The sequence below is a fragment of the Panthera onca genome, chromosome X (genome assembly GCF_046562875.1).
Source record: "Panthera onca isolate mPanOnc1 chromosome X, mPanOnc1 haplotype 2, whole genome shotgun sequence".
NCBI classification, from domain to species: domain Eukaryota; kingdom Metazoa; phylum Chordata; class Mammalia; order Carnivora; family Felidae; genus Panthera; species Panthera onca.
The window spans coordinates 8,508,611-8,522,923 of NC_138357.1; the positions used below are offsets into that span (position 1 = coordinate 8,508,611).

The 14,313-nt window shown below is 53.3% G+C and overlaps 1 protein-coding gene across 3 annotated transcripts; it reads right to left on the minus strand.

The window, feature by feature from the left end:
- Nucleotides 1-1,140: 1,140 nt before the first annotated feature.
- Nucleotides 1,141-8,722, minus strand: SLITRK2 (SLIT and NTRK like family member 2). 3 transcript variants are annotated; one of them, XM_081794159.1, is made up of 3 exons: nucleotides 8,289-8,722; nucleotides 4,346-4,399; nucleotides 1,141-3,836 (listed from the first exon to the last, which is right to left on the minus strand). In XM_081794159.1, the coding sequence occupies exon 3, from the start codon at nucleotides 3,791-3,793 to the stop codon at nucleotides 1,256-1,258; it is 2,538 nt and encodes an 845-aa protein (XP_081650285.1). In that variant the 5' UTR covers nucleotides 3,794-3,836; nucleotides 4,346-4,399; nucleotides 8,289-8,722; the 3' UTR covers nucleotides 1,141-1,255. The 3 variants fall into 3 exon arrangements, with proteins under 3 accessions (XP_081650285.1, XP_081650286.1, XP_081650287.1); XM_081794160.1 differs by lacking the exon at nucleotides 8,289-8,722 and having other exon boundaries at nucleotides 4,346-5,417; XM_081794161.1 differs by lacking the exons at nucleotides 4,346-4,399; nucleotides 8,289-8,722 and adding an exon at nucleotides 4,078-4,244.
- Between the last annotated feature and the right edge of the window lie 5,591 nt (nucleotides 8,723-14,313).

Genomic DNA, 14,313 nt, shown 5'->3' on the forward strand with positions numbered 1-14,313 from the left:
GCCTTGAATTTGCAGCGAAGTTACTTGGGATGTTTTCACCTCACCTTGGAAGTCTTCCTTCTTTCAAGGGATTGAATGGCTCCTGTGTCTTTATTAAATGAGGTGTGTGGCGGCCTCTACTGGTGCGTGTTTATAGAAAAGGTTTCAATAGGCAGAAAAAACACTAATTTCAATTAAAAAGTTAGAAATCCACTCTTTCACTTAAATATATAAAAATATTGAATGCAGAAAAGATATATTACAAGTCGTGTGATGCACTCTGAATCAGGAAAATAATCTAAAACACTGACCATGTTAGTGTAAAATAATGATTTACGGAAGGGCATTAATTGTTCGATGCACTCTGATGTTGGGTTAAATATATTTTATTAATGAATTACTAATCCCGGCTGAGGCGGTCTGACCTCTAGTCCACTGTTAAATCCCCTTAGTTGGCTTAAATAAAATCACTTAGAACAAACCCAGAAGAAAGGAAATATTTTACAGTTAAATCTCTAAAGTCCTACAACTAGAATCATTTGATGACAGGCTGGTTTCTATAACTCAAGCAAACTGTACGTTGACTTCATATAGCTGACATTTTCGTCTATTTTACAGTGTTTTTAATTTCAAAAATACAACACATTAAAATATGTCCAATTTATCAAAGCTAACAGCAACATTTAAGTAATGTACTTAAAGTGCAAAGGCACTTTAACACAAAGAAGTGTTGCCTGGCGGCTGTACTTGGAAACTGAAGACAGAAATACCACATATCATTATTTACAAAAGGATGTATAGTCTCCAAAGGTCTTTGGAGATCTTCTACAAAATACGCCAAATATCCATTTTTAACGTGAAAAGTTTGCTTCCTCTTTCTTCATTCACTACAATCTCCTCTTCCCATTCCCACACACTGGAAAAAGAAAGGAAGAAAAAAGAAACAAAACCATCCATAGAACATACGGGAAAAAAAAAAAACAAAAAAAAAAAACAGAAACCAAAAAACAACGCACCGTAGAAAACACTCGTGTTCCGTGATGATTCCTAAGGAGAGAAGGGGGGGAAAAGGCGGGGGAGGGGAGCGAGAGAGAAATAATTTAAAGGAAAACTTGGAAACGCAGGATCATTGCTTCAGCCCATCCCCCACGCATTTTCAAAGTCCCCCATTGATGCCGAGGAAGGGAGAAGGCAAACACACACAAAAGCCAATGTAGTGCTTCCAACAGTTTGCAGCAGCACCCTCGGCTGCCATAGGGTTGTAAATGGTTTCCCTTCACAGCTGACTGATTGCAGTTTGTTTTTCCAGAACTTCGAGGTAGTCTGGTTCGGACTGCGGCTTAGCTTGCAGTAAAGGGTGGTCGGGTTTTGACTGCCCCACAAAGCATTTCCTGGGAGTTCCGTACAAAACGGTTTTATTGATTCTGTCTTGGTTTTGGCGTCGAGATTCATACGCAGGGGCGAACTGCCTCTTCGGTAAGGTACAAAAGTTATAGTGGGCGAGTCCTGCGCTGGGAAGTTCCTTGACCCGCTCGGCGATGTTCTGGTACAGCAGCTCGGGCTCTCTGGGTGCGGCCGGCTTTTCCAGCAACTCGGCGGCGCTTATAGTGTAGGCCAGCGTGGCCGGCTCTTCCTTCTTCTCGTCCAGGTTGCCGTAGCTGAAGTCTTGCAGGTTGCGGTAGTAGGCCACCGGGTCTCCTTCCTTCTGCATGTAGATGGGGTTCTGGCACATCTGACCCACGGGGGGGGGGATGTAGTTGTAGACGTGGCCGTCCGTCTTATCCTGAGTCTCGGTGTTGTAGGACCCGTACTGTAGCTGGAAGGAGCTCACGTCGAGGCTGTTGGCACTCCTCGGGACGCTCGGCACCCCCTTCCTGCGTTTCAGGACGAAGACGAACAAGCCGGCCCCGAAACAGACGGACAAGATGAAGACCACAAGCAATCCTAAAATTAAGACGGAGAGGGGAACCTCCGTGTGCAGTTCGGGGTAGGAGCTGGGGGCCACGCTGAGCGACCGGGGAGTGTCCGTGTTGTGATCCATTGACAGAACGGTTCCGTCTGACAAGCTCGGGCTGTCCGGACAGATGGCCTCCCGGCCCAGAAACTTCAGTATCTCCCCTGCGTGCTTGGCGGGAGATTCACAGGTCACCTCGTTGATGACGACGGGCGAGTTGGCGTGTTCCGTCCAGTCCTTTAGCCCCATGATGTCACAGGTACAGTCCCACGGGTTCTCTTGCAGGTCGATCTGAATGAACGCCGGGAGCTGGTCCAGAACCCCTTTCGCGGGCAGGTGGGAAAAGTGGTTGTTTCTCAGATTCAGCCTGGTGAGGGCCGTGCCCCCGAATACGTTGTCGGGCAAGGAGCGCAGCAGGTTGTTGTTGAGAAACAGTAGCTGTAGGTTAATCAGAGCATCGAAGGTCAGCGGCTTAATCTCCTTAATGACATTATACTCTAAGTAGAGATACTGCAAGCTCCGCAGCCCGTGAAACATAGAAGGGTACAGCACTTCAAGGTAATTGCCGTTCAGATAGAGTCTGCGTAAACTGGTCAGGTTTGCGAAGGCGCCCTCCTGGATGACCGCGATCCTGTTGTTCCCTAAGTGCAGCAGATCCAGAGAACCGTATTCTGAGAGGTCGGTCTTGTAGACGGTTTGCAGATAGTTCCCCGTCAGGTAGAGTTTCTTTGGGCCGGTAGGTCTGGGCTGCAGGTCGGAGATGTTGGTGAACTTCCTTTCCTGGCAGTTGACGTTTAGGCCGTTGTCGGAGCTCTGAGAGGTGCAGACACAGCTACTGGGGCAGGTGAGGGGCACGGGGGACTTGGTCTGGTACACCATGATGGGTCCAAAGCTCTGCCTGTCCTTGGAGACAGTGACCCGGGGAGTTGGGCGATTTCTCATTTTGGGTGGCCGGCTGGCTTTGGGGGCCCTGGTCGGGCTGAGCGCACGATTCACCGTAGGCGACAGCCTTTGGACGTGAGTGTCCGCGTGGCCACCCCTCTGACTGGCGTCCCCGGGGCTCTTTCTGGGACAGAGGTCTTGCCTGGTCAGTTGGGTCACATCCTTCCCGTGCAGTCTAAAGGGAGTCTCGCAGACGATCTCCCCCACGAACACCGTTATGGTGTCCAGCCAAGCCTTGAGAGGAAGTAGGTCACAGGTGCAGTTCCACGGGTTTTCCTCCAGCTGGATCTCCATGATCCCTCCAATGTGCTCAAGGACGCCGGCGAAAGGCATCACTTTCAGCCTGTTGCCTCTCAGGTCCAGGTGGGTCAGCAGGACGAAGCGGAACACATTGCTGGGCAGCGACAGCAGAAGGTTGTCGTTCAGGATGAGCACTTTGAGCTTATTCAGTTTGCTGAAGGCCCCCGCCTCGATGGCACTGATGTAGTTGTAGTCGGCCTGGAGGTACTCGAGGCTCTCCAGGCCGAGGAAGGTGTCTTCCCTCAGCACCTCGAGCTTGTTGTTGTTGAGGTGCAGTCTCTTGAGGGTCTTCAGGCCGCTGAACGCCCCGGTGCGGATCTCCTGCAGCCCGTTGTTGCCCAGGTGGAGAGTCACGGCGTTGGAGTAGTTGACGAACTCGTTAGGGTACAGGCGGGTCAGGAGGTTTCCATTGAGGAACAGCTGGTAGATTCGATACTGGGGGGGCTGGAGCAGGCTGACAGTTGTAAATCCTTTGTTTTCGCAGTTAATATTCAGTACGTTTTCCTTCTCTTCGCACAGGCAGCGGATCTTGCAAATGTCTTTGGCAGTTTTGCGGCTCTCCGTGTGTAAGATCCCGGCCACGGTTAACACGCTGAGGAACCAAACGCCGCTCAGCATCTTTGGGCACCGTCGGTGTCAGTTCAGGTACCTACAGGCAAACCTTGGGGAAGGGTGCCGGAGAGAGCAGGATGCGGGGGAGAAAGAAACAAGGAAGCCCGATTAAAATGGCAAAGCGGGGGGGGGGGGGGGGGGGGGCGGAGTGGGAGGCAGGGACGACGCGGGGAGTGGGCAACACGGCAGAATGAAATCACTGCGTTTCTCCAAGCGGTTTCTTCTCTCCTCGCCCTCGCCCCCGCCCCCGGCCCACCCACACGCGCGTCCCGGAGCACACATGCCTGCACCTGATTTCCCGGCGGGTCGCAGCCAGCCACGGAGTCATTAGTAATCGAGTTGTCCTACTAAATCCAGCCCATCTCCTCCTCCCCTGGGGTAGCTTGAAGAGATCTCTCTCGGGCGGCTCGCCCGTCTTAGGCTCGCGGCAGAAATTGCTTTACTTTTTTTTTTTTTTTTTTAACTGCGCAAAAAGGGGGTGGGAAAATCAGGGGACTGGCGGTGGGGGAGGGGGAGAGGATGGAAGCGCCAAGGCAGCGCGGGGTGGGGGTTACTCACACATCAGGAGAAGACGGGACCCCTCTCCTCTGCTGTCCGCCAGTAGTTTGGCATCTTCGGAAAGAGAAGAAGAGCAAGGTAAAAGAAGACGCCGCTTCCGGGGGGATGCCCTGCTTTCCGCCGGCGGATTTAATTTGCCTGGGGGTGGGGGGGGGGCGGGGTGCGCAGAAATCCGAAATCCGGCAGGCCGCAGGGGAGGAGAGGACGCCTCCCGGGGCGGCTGCAGGCTGAGCCGACGGCGACCCGGGGGTGCGGTTGCGGAGGGAGGTCGGGGAGCCGGCCGGCCCGGGTGGCGGGCGGCGGCGGCGGCGGCGGCGGCGGCGGCGGCGACGGCCGAGCCTGGGCGCGCGCTTCCGATGCGCTGGCGGCGGCAGCAGTGCGCCCGACAGTTTGAATTTGAGAGGTTTTGCAGGCTCCCCCGGACAGGGCTGGGGTGACGTCACGCGGGGAGGGGGCAAGCGGCGGATCGAGGGCGCGCGGTGGGGGAGGGAGGGGCAGATGCTTCCCTTCCCAGCGAGCGGCTTTGCAAAGCTCGAATCCGGGCTGCGTCAGTTGCTTCTGAACTACTCCACCTCCAGCCCGGCGGGCGGCGAGCGGCTGGCGAAGCCCCTGGAGAGGGATTCTCCAGGAGGGGTCCCCGCTGAGGGGCTGCGACCGCCGGGACTCCTCCGGCCCGTGGCCCCTCCGAGTGGTTTCTTCCACCTGCTACCCCTCCTGGCCATTCCAGTAGGGTCTCATTCCAAATTCCCAAGCACAGGTCCGGATCTTCCCAGTGAGAGTGTGTGTGTGTGTGTGTGTGTGTGTGTGTGTGTGTGCGTGTGTGTGTGCGCGCGCTCGCGCGCGCGCGCTCATGTGTGTGTGGGTGGGAGATGTGCCTCTTTGCTCCAGGACTGGGGCCCGCCTGCCAGCCTCCTAGATCTCCTGCCCCCGTGCTCTCGGTGCGGAGTGCGGTGTGTGCCCGCTCCACAGTGCCTGTGTAGGAGGGCGAGGAGGGGATTTGTGCCTTACATACAGAGCTTTGTTTCAGTGCTGAGAGAAGTACTTTCTGGGCCGTGACTGGCCAAACACACATTCGCCTGGATTCTGAAAGCCAGCTCAGCGTTAGAGACGAGCGGCTTCAGAACCATTCTCTCCCTGAGGTTTATAGTTAGCCAGAAGATGAAGTTTAAATGCGTGCTCTGCGCCTGCAGGAAGGAGGAGTGGGTGTCAGAAAGACACTGCCAGGCTGAGCCTCGCTCGGCTGGGTGTGGGAGCCCCAGCGCGGGCGCCCACGGAGGGGCCTAAAGCTGCAGGCGACAAGGGCAGGGGAGCTAGAACGAAGGCAGCAGTGCGGGAAGGCCGGCGGCCGAGAAACGCGGGAGACGGGGGGAGAGGTCCCGCCCGACAGCCCGACATCCAGTGCGCCTGGGTTCTGATCCAGCTCTGTGGCCGGGTTGCTCGCTTCTCTCTGCAACTTCGCATCGCCGCTGGCAGAAGGGGATGGGGCTGTACGGGCCCTTCCGGTTCTGACATTCGGTCGGATTCACAGAACCTTTCCACGCCATTAACAGCCAGGTGTCGGCTTTTGGCCTCCATTATCCCGCTTCTCCTTAATGATCTTAAGGTCCCCTGGAACCCGGTGTCTCTCCCGTGTGGGGGTCCATTTGCAAGATGCGGTTATCTGCTACCGCCCGGAAGGGCCAGGGCGCCTCTGGCGAGTCAGGGAAAAGGGGCGATCGAAGAGAGGGGTAAGTGAATCGACCCAGGGTGGGCCTGTCCCACAAAACACTCACACTTGCTTTCCCTGACCGCTGCAGGCAGAGCTGACACAGGGTCCCATTGCCGGGCCGCATTTGGAACACAGACAGCCCCACAGGCGGAATGAGCCGCCCAGGATGGAAAGCCCCCCGCGTCTCCCCTCCCACCTCCCTGCTCCGCTCGGGTCCTGGGACTCACTGTTCGGCCCACACTGGCTCTCTCCTCCCCAAGAAGGGCTCGGATAGTTTCTCAACTTGGGCAGGAAGGCAACCTGTGGCTCTCTGGCAGTCTCCTCCGGAGTTTTTCTCAGCCTTTCACGGCTCCCTGTCCTTTTCCTTCCGGGAAGAGCCTTGGAGCAGACGTCATGCGCCCCCTCCCCATCCTGTAGTTCTTGCTTGGCCTCGGGGAAGATCCCGTCGTCCTGGGGCCTCAAGTTTTCCTTCTCTGTGCCAAAGGGCAACACGGAGCCCAGCCGTCCTCAGCGGGGGAGGGGCAGCCCGTGAGCCCCCGCCCCCCCCCCCCCAGCCGCGGCGGAGTGATGCAGTGAGCGATTAAGCTTCCTTGCATAGCAAAGGGGCATTTGTTTCGACATGTTGCTAAATATTAAATATACGTAGTTCCTAGAGAGATATGGCTTATTCGTTGTCGTTCATTTAACAAACGTGTATTAATTAGGTTAATATTACATTGAAGCAGAAGCCAGCGTGAGAGCTGGACAAGACCTTTGCAATGAGATTCATTTTACAGATGAGGACATTCCTCCACCAGGACGAGTGCTGAAGTTCAAGAATCCATACAATTAGAAACAGAACCCAGGGACTCCGAGTCCTGGTCCAGGACCTTTCCCCACAGCTCACCAGTGCTCAGTGTGAATTAGTGAAGGGCTGTCGGCCTCAACTTAGTGGTGTCTACCTAAATGTGTGCTTTAAAAAAAAAAAGTATTTGGAAGTGAAATATCAAATATGAGTTGTAGTTAGCAAATATAGTAATTTCCTTCAAGACGTTGATGAGGCTGCCAGTAGTCTTTATGGACAGAGACTATTAAACATTTCAGAGAGAGAGAGAGAGAGGGATAGATGGATGGGGGGGGGGCAGCTGGCAGAGCTTGAAGCCGTGAAAATGATAGAGCGAAGGAAGCGTGGTGGTAAGCTGGCTGGAGTTGGGGGGGGGGGCGACACTGGGAATCCTGAGACGGGGTGACAGATCTTCCTTCCACGGTTGGCTTCCGACACGGGTCGGTGGACTCTCCCACCACTGCTCGGTCTCCTGCCTGTCGCCGGGCTTCCGCGGCCGCTTTCCCAAACCCAGTTACTGAGGCCGAATCCGCCTCGGCAGGAGAAAGCACTTTGAGTAAGTTTCCGAACGGCCCCGCGTCTCGGGAGGAGCCGCCGCAGCACCTGCCGGCGACAGCGGGCTTTTAAGGCGGCGGAAAGGTCCCGGGTGAACTGGGAGCCCACGGGAGGCAGGGACGGACACTAAGATAAGGCAAACGCCCCTCTCGTCGCTGGGGCGACGGAGCCACAAGCGGGGGACTCCGTCGCCTCGGTCTCCCTCGCCTCCGAGTAGAGAGCCTGGCTCGGGTCGCCGGTGCTTCCACGGGGCGCGGGGAGTTGCCGGCGGGGTCACAGCCTGCGCCGCCCGGCCGCCCGCCGGGCCTGGGGCCTGGGGGAAGGGCGGTTAACGGGAGTCCCGCAGGCCTGCCGGGGAGGGGTGTCCGCGGCCCGCTCGCCCTTCTTCCCCCTTCCGCTACCCGCCCCCCCCCCCCACCTCGGCAGGTGCGGTTCCCGGAGGGCGCTTCCGGGCGGCCCGGGGGCGCCAGGCGAGTCCCCGGTCTCCGGGGACCCGGCACCGACCGCTAGCCCAGCCGTCCTCGCCCTCCCCCGGGGCGGCCAGACGCCCGGTACCCGGAGCCGGGGCCCGCAGGCGCGACGGCCACCCGCGCTGCCCTCGCCCCGGGGCCCGGCACCGCGCGCCGGCGAGCGTTCTCCTCGGGAGCGGCAGCTCGCACCGGGCCGGCGGTGGCCCCGCGGCCGCGCGACGCCCGGAGCCCGACCACGCCCGCGCGGACCGTCTCGGAGCCAGCGAGCCCGGGCGGGCGGGGGCGGCCACCGCGGGCCGCCCGCACCCGATCCCCCACCCCCACGAGGGGAGCCGGCCGGGCAAGGCTGGGGGCCGAGCGCGGCGCTCCCGAGCGCCCAGAACTTACCCGGCGAGCGCGCCACCCGCAGCTTCCCCCGGAGGCGCCCGCGGCATCGGCCGGCCGGCAGGCGCGGGAGCCGGCGCGGCCCGGGAGCGGGGGCACGGCGGCGAGCGCGGGCGGCGCCCCCAAGGGCAGGCAGGTCCCCGCTGGAGCGGCGCGCCGGCGGCCAGCGCTTCTGGCAGGAAGCGGGGCGGGAGCCGGCAGGGAGGAGGGAAGAAGAACGGGGGCGGGAGGGGGAGGTAGGGACGGCCGCCCCTCTCCCGCACTTATCAATCACCCTGCGGATCAAATGTCCCCGCCGCGCACCCGGGAGGGGGATGCGGCAGCCCACAAAGGGGCCGCCGCTCCAGCGCTCTGACGAGCGCCGCGGAGCGCCGCTCACGCCTCCCGGCCCCTCTCGCCTGGAGCCCTGCCCAGCCCTTGCAGCTTCTACCGTGGGCTGCGGCTCCGACTCGGCCGAGTGCAACCGGGGATGGCACTGGGCCGGGACCAGACCCCGGGGGAGACTGAGACCACCGGGCGCAAGTTCCCGACCGGCGGAGGAGCGGCCGGACGCCCCCCCGGGCCGGCGGCCTCCCCTGACTAGTAAGCGCCCAGTCCCTGGAGTTCGCAGGCAGATTTTAAGGACCCCCCAGCGAGGGTGGTAAACAAGGAATTTCCATATAATGTGGAGCCGGGCTGGACTGGGGCAAATGTGTTAACAAAAGCCAGCCCTTAGCAGCGCGCCAGTGTCTGTTTTCATCTGATTCTTTTTATTCTTCGCGACGTTGCCTGGATCGACTAGAGCGTACTTTTGGCCACCCCCTTGCCTTTTCTCCTTTCTTTTCCCTCTTATTAGTAGTCCAGGTGGTTGTGATTCGACTACAGGAAGGCGCTCAAAGAGTCGCTGTGGTTCAAGAGGGAGGTGCGGGTTTTCGCCCAGACCAGTGCGGGTTTCCCCTCAAAGCTGCTTCCCCCACGGCCTCTCCCCTCGCCCGGGGTATTCGGGATAAAGTTGCAGTTGCGTTCATTTCAGTCAGGGATTGGCAGTTTATTCGGATGGCACTAAGGCATTTCCCCCTCAATCCTGCAGGCCAGGGGCCTTCATTAACGCCCCCCCCCCCCGCCCCGTCCCCGTCCTTCCCATACCCCCTCCAGAGTCTGTAAAACCCCCATTGTTCAGAATCTGCACCAGTTTGAGGATGGAAAAGGAGGGGGGCGATGAGAGGGGCACGAAATGAGAGCAAACATTAGCTCTCCTGCTAATGATCCTGCATTGGGGTTTGTGGGTTTTCAAGGTTATTTCCTGTACCCTGAAGCCAGGTTCCCACAGCACCGATTTCCACCTCATTCTTGTTCTTACTTACCCTGGGGAATTCTTTCTGCTTCTTCCCTCTCTTCGTGGCTTTCTTTTCATAATGGTTTTCCAAGGAGACCACGCGGGGCCTTTTCAAAATGACTGGTAATCTTCTACTGTGAATATATGCAAAGTTTACTTTAGGAACAGCCCAAAGAATTATCTTTTATAATCTTATCTCTGAGGTTTTAAGGATCGTTCTTGGTCCTTTTACTTCATTCCTGAAAAAGACTTCTCGAGGTTTCCCTGCCATTCGGCTAAGCAATTCTAGAATAACACAGTTCTCGCATGTGCACATGGGCAGACTGTTGACAGTTACGTATTCGGAAACATTGCCCCTTTTTATCAATATCCTTGCTTGGGCACAACACTAATAACTACGCTGTTTGCTACAGACTCGAGCAGTGGTCTGGGCATATTATTCCTAACTAGGAAAAGTTAATGCTGTTTCCTCTGTGTCTTTACCTCATTTCTGACTGTGTCATCTTTTCTTGTAGTTATTTAATGGGTGCTATAAACAACCACAAAACACAGAGCTAAGAGGCTATTCAAAGGCAGAAATAATGAGACAGTCATGCTGGAGAAAGGAGACAGTTTACTGAGAAGGGTCGTGTGTCTCCAGCCAAAGGGAACACGCACACAAAAGCCGTAACTTGTATACAGATTAGAGGAGGAACACGGCATCAATGATACAGACCGACATTTTATTTTGATCGGGTAAAAACATGTAAAATATGGCATGCGTCAATTTTAATTAGGCTTGGACGCAAGGCTGATGTGTTTACCAGTCCTCCGCAAAGCATTTAGCAGCCTGTCTTTCCACCGGGGACCACACCAATGGTGAGATAAAAAGGGGAAAGAGCCGACTTCTTTTTGTCAGCATATAAATTTCAAGTAGGTGGGTAGCTGTTTCGCAGGGCGTCGTGAACGCACGCACAGACAAAACGATGTGCAACACAGAACTTTCTGTGAGGGCTGTTGCACAGATAATTACAGTAGAAGAGAGCTTAAAGTGAGTGAGTTTTAAATGTATCAATTTTATTTGAGAGTTTCTTTAAGTTGCCTTTTCTAAAAGTTTCTGTGTTAGGGGAAAATTTCCTGATATAACTGAATATCAAAGACATGCATATTCATGTACCTATGTTAATGAATGAAAGTGGCCTTGTTAATTCTTTGGTGTAGTAGCATTGTAAACGTATCTGTGAGCCGTTCTCTGTTGATCAGTTCATATCACCAATGGGCTTGGAGATCCCCGATGGCAATGTGAGGAGGGGGGTAGAGAGAGAAAAATCACACTTTGCTGCGGTTTTTATCATTTCGCTCTAAGATTAGGGGGGGATATCAGAAGTTGCACCTAGGATGAATTAAAACACAAACGTGTGCATACATTTCTAAGATGATGCGAATGTTGCCCAATTACTAGGTGGCACGTAGTTTGAGAACGTCGTTTCTACACCTTCTCCGCACCTGTCCAGAGCTGGAAAACTCCAACAAAATAAACCAGAAAAAGACAAAGTAGAAACCTCATGCAGAGTCAGTAATTCTAAGACAGATGTGAGATCTTCTCAGAGAATACGATCTCTTTTGAATCAAAGGTTTCAAAGACGAGTTCAGAGACAAATTCCTAAAGTAAGAATTGCAACTCAGAGAACACGCCGTTAATACCAGTAATTATGGTTTAGAGGATATTGTAGACTTTGCTTCTGTGATGCTATTGAAAGTGTGGATATTTTTAAATTCAAGTCCATTATTTTGATGATCTTGGCAGGCATGTTGGCTGGGCTGGAGAAGTGCTGGGCCAGGACCTGAGTAGTTTGTCTCTTATTCAAGCGCACATCGAACCCCTTAGAGACCTGGGTTCAGATCCCACCTCTGCCTCTTACTTACGGGGGGGGGGGGGGGGGGGGCGGGGGAGGGGGCCTGAGCAGGCACCTGTCTGTTTTCCCATGTGTAAAAACTGGGCACTAGAACCTTCCACGTGGCGTCAGTAAGAATGGGATTTGTACAAAAGCCCTTGAAACTTGTGAAGTGGTACATATATGTGAGGGGAAATCGAAATGAGGGATTCCTAAACTCACTTCTTAAAATGAGTGAATTATCCCACACAGTGATTTTAGGGAGAAACCACCATTTTGATTTAAATCGGATAATAGAATCAGGGTTAGAAGGCTATTTATGATTCTAGTTGGACCTATGTAAGTCAAACACTGAAATGGAAACTTAAAACCATTCCATCTTTTCCCGAAATTCTTCCAAAGGGTCGGATATTCGTATGCATACATGTATATGTGTGTATGGTATATGTATATATCAGGGTCTGTCCACCTCAACACTGTTGACATTTTGGACCAGATAATCATGGGTCATGGGAGGTTGTCACGTGTAACATGAGAGGTTTAAAAGCATCCCCGGCTTCTGCCACTTTTCAGGAGCACCGCGATGCCGCGTATATGTGAACACGTATATATACGTGCACATATATAATATATATTATATATCACATAGTACTATATAATTATATAATAACATATGTTATATTTGCGTGTATAAACACCTTACACTTACTTAACAAACAAATTGAAGGAACATAATATGCGTTACAACCTACCAACGGAGCGAGAGCAAGATCCCAGGCTCCCTGACACCCTGCTTTGCGATCTACTATACCCTGCAGCCTCCCGTCTCTTATGCCCCAAGTACCACCAGTAGAGGCAGGCAATGCGTACTGGTGCTGTTCTTCATGAAGATGTGTATTTTCCTTCATGACCCAAGACGCGGTTAGGGGTTGAGACCAGAGTTTCTGCAACCATATTACCCCGGTCAGAGCCATGCACCCTGAAATATCCTATTGCTGTTTATTTAAAAAAATTGCTGGCCGTGGCCTGTTCAGTTGACTTGGTGAGTGACTGATAGGTTGTATCTCAGAGGTTGAAAACCACTGACGTTCTGAATCAGGAAGGAGAGGAAGGAAAAATGGGACCAAACAGAGAAGGGGGGCAGTAAAGAAGTGATTGGGGGCGCAAAGTTACGGGAATGAGAAAACTTCCTGGTGCTCAACCAATCCTGTCAAGTGTCACCTAGCCATGGCATCTGGTGCCTAAGGGTTCTAGATCTCCGCCCTTATCGATTGAGCAGAGTGATTCATCAGTAAGAACCATATTGAAGCCTACCGGACTTGGGAATGAATATACATGGCAAAAGCCACAGATTTTACAGATAAGTCTTAGGACAGTATTAGCAGGTATTTCATTTATCCTGACACATTTCATCCCATTAATCTCAGTGCAGCTGGAAGTTCTATTTCGGTCCGGAGTTACGACCGAACGCGTTCAGGAGGAAGCCAAATTTATTGCGTTTGAACAGTATAATGCAGTTGAGCCCGTGTGCTAAGTTCTGTTGATTTTATTGACATATTTATGTTGGACTAGTATAAATATGTGGCAAAGTCTGTGCTGTGGTAGAGAGTTTCATGCTGACTCTGCCGGAACATTCAAAACCGTCTGCCCGCAAGATGCCCGGGTCTAAAGAGTTACGTGCAGAAGAGCGGCTACTAAGGATTTGCGCGAAGTACTTCTGATTTTTCAAAAAAGTCCTCATTTGCGAAGAGGACTAGGCTATTAACGTTCAAAAATAGCAAGGGTGGCACACACCAGATCTACCCTGAAGTTGTGATTTGCGCAAAATGAAGCAAGGTTTAGAAATTGTGGGTTCAGCGGGGAGGTGAATGAGATCTAGAAAGTAAATAGAATCATTTCCAAGTAATAGCTGAGGGCGGCATTCAACCGTCATCACAAATCAATGAGACGAGAATGGATTTTTTTTTTTTTTTTGCCTTGAATCTCGATGAGTTATTATTCAGATGTGGTATCGGTTCTTTTTTGCTTCCTTCCATTTTTCTTCTCCCAGGAAGTTTCCTAAATGACGTTACCGTGACGCCCTTATTCACCTGATTATTGTACGTGAGGTCACCTCTAAGTCCGATGTAATGGCCCCAGGATGTTTGGCCAACTTTTGCATCTGTCTGTGGCCATACTGCGGTTCCTGGGCAAATTAAAAAGAAAGAAAAAGAAAAAGCTTTCGGATTCCGTGACACTAAATATCCCCAAAGCTCTCTCCGAAGAATAGCCCAAAGTCTATCTGGAGTGGAGGAGGCACACGGAGATTCTTGCAAAAGCCCTTTGGTGCGACCCCAGGAAACGATGACAAAACTAGCGACATCATCGTCCGCAGATTTGTTCCCCATCCCGGGCGTCACCACAGCAACTAAGATACAGTAGTAGGGTCAGTGTCACTCTCTTAATATTTTGAAACGAGGCAAAGGAAACTCATTTCTTGCTACACATCAGTGCTTCAGAATAATGAGTTCAGTATGCTGATCCCTTAGCTGTTTATACAAAGACCTAGTTGGCACAGGTCAGGAAACGGCGCTGTTTGAACTAGATAACTTACTTGCCATCGTTTAAATATACTGAATTGTTTTCTTTCAATGCGTTTTCCCATAGAAATACTGATACTTCAGAAAACGTATGCAGTATTACTAAATGATGAATGCTGCTTATTGTTTGTGGCAAGGAAGGACAGTTGTCCGTGAGATCGTGACCTGAGCCGAAATCAAGAGTCGGACATTTAACTGACCGAGCCACCCAGGCGCCCCTCTGCTCACGATGTTTTTAAAAAAGTATTTATGTAAGTAAT

Coding starts and splice junctions, on each gene's coding strand:
- SLITRK2 (XM_081794159.1), bottom strand. CDS start 3,793: ATGCTGAGCGGCGTTTGGTTCCTCAGCGTGTTAACCGTGGCCGGGATC.